The 2605-nt window shown below is 37.4% G+C and overlaps 1 protein-coding gene across 1 annotated transcript; it reads right to left on the bottom strand.

Moving 5' to 3' along the window:
• Positions 1-653: 653 nt before the first annotated feature.
• On the bottom strand, positions 654-1421 carry LOC112998552 (uncharacterized). Its single transcript, XM_026124659.1, has 2 exons — positions 1166-1421; positions 654-1072 (listed from the first exon to the last, which is right to left on the bottom strand). Exons 1-2 carry the CDS (start codon positions 1419-1421, stop codon positions 654-656), a joined length of 675 nt encoding a protein of 224 aa, XP_025980444.1.
• Positions 1422-2605: the final 1184 nt, after the last annotated feature.

Raw genomic sequence — 2605 nt, 5'->3', positions numbered from 1 at the left:
ATAAGTTGATGAGGAGGGGTATTGACTTGGAGAATGCTTTCTTGTTGAATTTCTACTTGTGAGTACTTCTCCCATTGTTGGGCTTTCTCCTCATTTCTTTCTTTTTCTTCCTTCTTTTCTCCTTCTTCATCACGCACATCTTCCTCAGTTTTCTTTTCCTTCTCTTCTCTCTCAGTGAAAATTACCTTGCAATCCTCTTTGGGTTTCATCTCAGTATTTACCGCAAAGGTTTCAGTGGGCTTTTTAGCAACTACCTCAGCTAGTTGGCCTATTTGTACCTCCAAATTTTTTATTGCTGCATCAGTCCTCTTCATATGTGACCTTGTTTCCTGCATGAACTGTATTAGCAATTCTGCTATATTAGTGGGCTTCTCTTGATGACTCGGCCCCTGGCTAGGATGCTGATAGGGTGAACCCCCTTGGTTGAAGTTATTACTTGGATAATATCTCCAATCGTGGTCCTACAAAAAATTATCGCTCTGATAGAATCCTGGTGGTCCTCTTTGATGGAATCCTTGATGATTATGACTGTCCATGTAGTTAACTTCATTGGATGCGTCGTCTTGGACCATGCATAAGTCTGACTCATGTGTTCCTCCACATATGTGACATCCCCCTACCTGCATAATAGAAGAATGAGAAGGACTTATCGCTTATAATTGTTGTGGAAGCTTGTTGAGGGTCTCTATTAGGGCTTCTATTTGTCGGGACAACAACTTGTTCTGAGCTAAGGTTGCATCTTGAGTGGTGAGTTCTAGAAGGTTTCTCTTTGTTGGTGCATATGTGCGATCACAAAGAATGATGTGATCACTAGCCACCATGTTTTCTATGAGTTCCATTGCCTCCTCCGGTGTCTTTAGCTTGATCTTCCCTCCTGCAGATGCATCCAGTAATTGCTTTGATTGTGGTCGCAGGCCATCTATGAAGATGTTTAGTTGCACCGGTTCACTGTACCCATGTGTAGGCGTCTTCCTGAGTAGTCCGTGGAAACGGTCAAGCGCCTCGCTGAGGGATTCGTTAGGAAATTGATAGAATGAAGAGATTTCCCTCTTCCCTTCAGCGGTCTTTGATTCTGGGAAGTATTTCTTCAAGAATTTCTACACCACCTCATCCCATGTCTGAAGGCTATTCCCCTTAAACGAGCGAAGCCATACTTTTGCTTTACCAGCCAAAGAGAAACAAAATAAGTTGAGGCGGATGGCATCTTCAGGCACTCCTGCTATCTTCACCATGTTGCAAATGTCGATGTATGTGACCGGATGTGCGTATGGATCTTCACTTGGTAGGCCGTGAAATAGATTCCCTTGAATCAGCTGGATCAAGGAATATGGATATGAGAAGTTAGCCGCCTGCACCTCTAGTCTAGCTATGCTGGTGAAGTATTGAGGTATAATAGGACTAGAGTAATCCTCTACCGTCATCCTCTATGGACGATCTTCTACCATGATGTGTTCTTTAAAGAAGGAGTGTGCACTGTTCACAAAAGAAATAACTACCGTGCACGTTATCACAGAATAAAAATTATACTTGAATATTTTTTTTTAATTTTTTAATTTTTTTTAAAAAGAAAAAAGTAAAATAAGAATGAATAAAGAGAAAAAATTGAAAAATAAAATGAAGCAAATAAAAAAGAAAAGAAAGTAAAATAAAAAATAAAAAGTGAAAACTAATTGCTTTAAAATTGGAATATGCAAATAATCAAGTACGAAAAACAAAGTCCCGACAACTGCGCCAAAAACTTGTTAACTCGTTGGCAAGTGTACCAAATTTGTCACAAGTAGTAAAGTACTCGGAAGTCCGAGTATCGAATCCACAGGACTTTGTTTGTACTTAGATTAATGCAAACCCAATCTAAAGTAATAGATAAAGAATTTAAAATAAAGATAAGAAAATATAGTAGATAAGATAAAGATTTAAAAGAAAGGATAAAAGATTTAAAGATAAATATAGAAGATAAAATATAAATTAAGATATGATAAAGATAAGAGAAAATAAAAGATAAAAAATAAGATAAGAAAAGTAAAAGATAAAATAGAAGATAAAATCAGAATATGATAAGGTTGGGACCTGCCTGCCTTGTTTGTCTAGGATGTATGAGTTTATGATTTTTCTTTATCAATTTAGGTGACTCTGTTCTACCCACATCTGTTCAATTACTTGCCCCTGATTCCTCACGATGACAAGCCTATTTTATTTATCTATCTTCCAAATTCCTTTGCAAAGACTCAACAAATAAAATGCATGAAGTATGAATTCTAGATGTTTGCAAGAATGCATGGGCATAAAATAATCATTTATTCCTAGTAAGGACTTTCTTATGAAATCCTTTCTTTTTGTTCTATTAGAAGTTACCCTCTTCCGAGTGTCTAACCCCTAAAACCAATGCATGCATACCTTCTTTAAATCTTATTTAGAAGTTACCCTCTCCCGAGCGTCTAACCTCTAACAGAATATAAAGATGAATAATGCAAGATAAAAGCAGAAAAGATAATAGAATAGAAAACACCTTTGCATTGATAAATAGTGAGTACATCATACATCGCTTGGCTTTTAGGCCTGCCAGACCCTAGCTAGAGGCTTAGTCACTCATGGCCATTGAGGGCTT

This window comes from Glycine max, chromosome 12 (assembly GCF_000004515.6).
Source record: "Glycine max cultivar Williams 82 chromosome 12, Glycine_max_v4.0, whole genome shotgun sequence".
Taxonomy (NCBI): domain Eukaryota; kingdom Viridiplantae; phylum Streptophyta; class Magnoliopsida; order Fabales; family Fabaceae; genus Glycine; species Glycine max.
The sequence above is the reverse complement of the archived record's forward strand: the minus strand, read 5'-3'. Positions and strand labels throughout refer to the sequence as shown.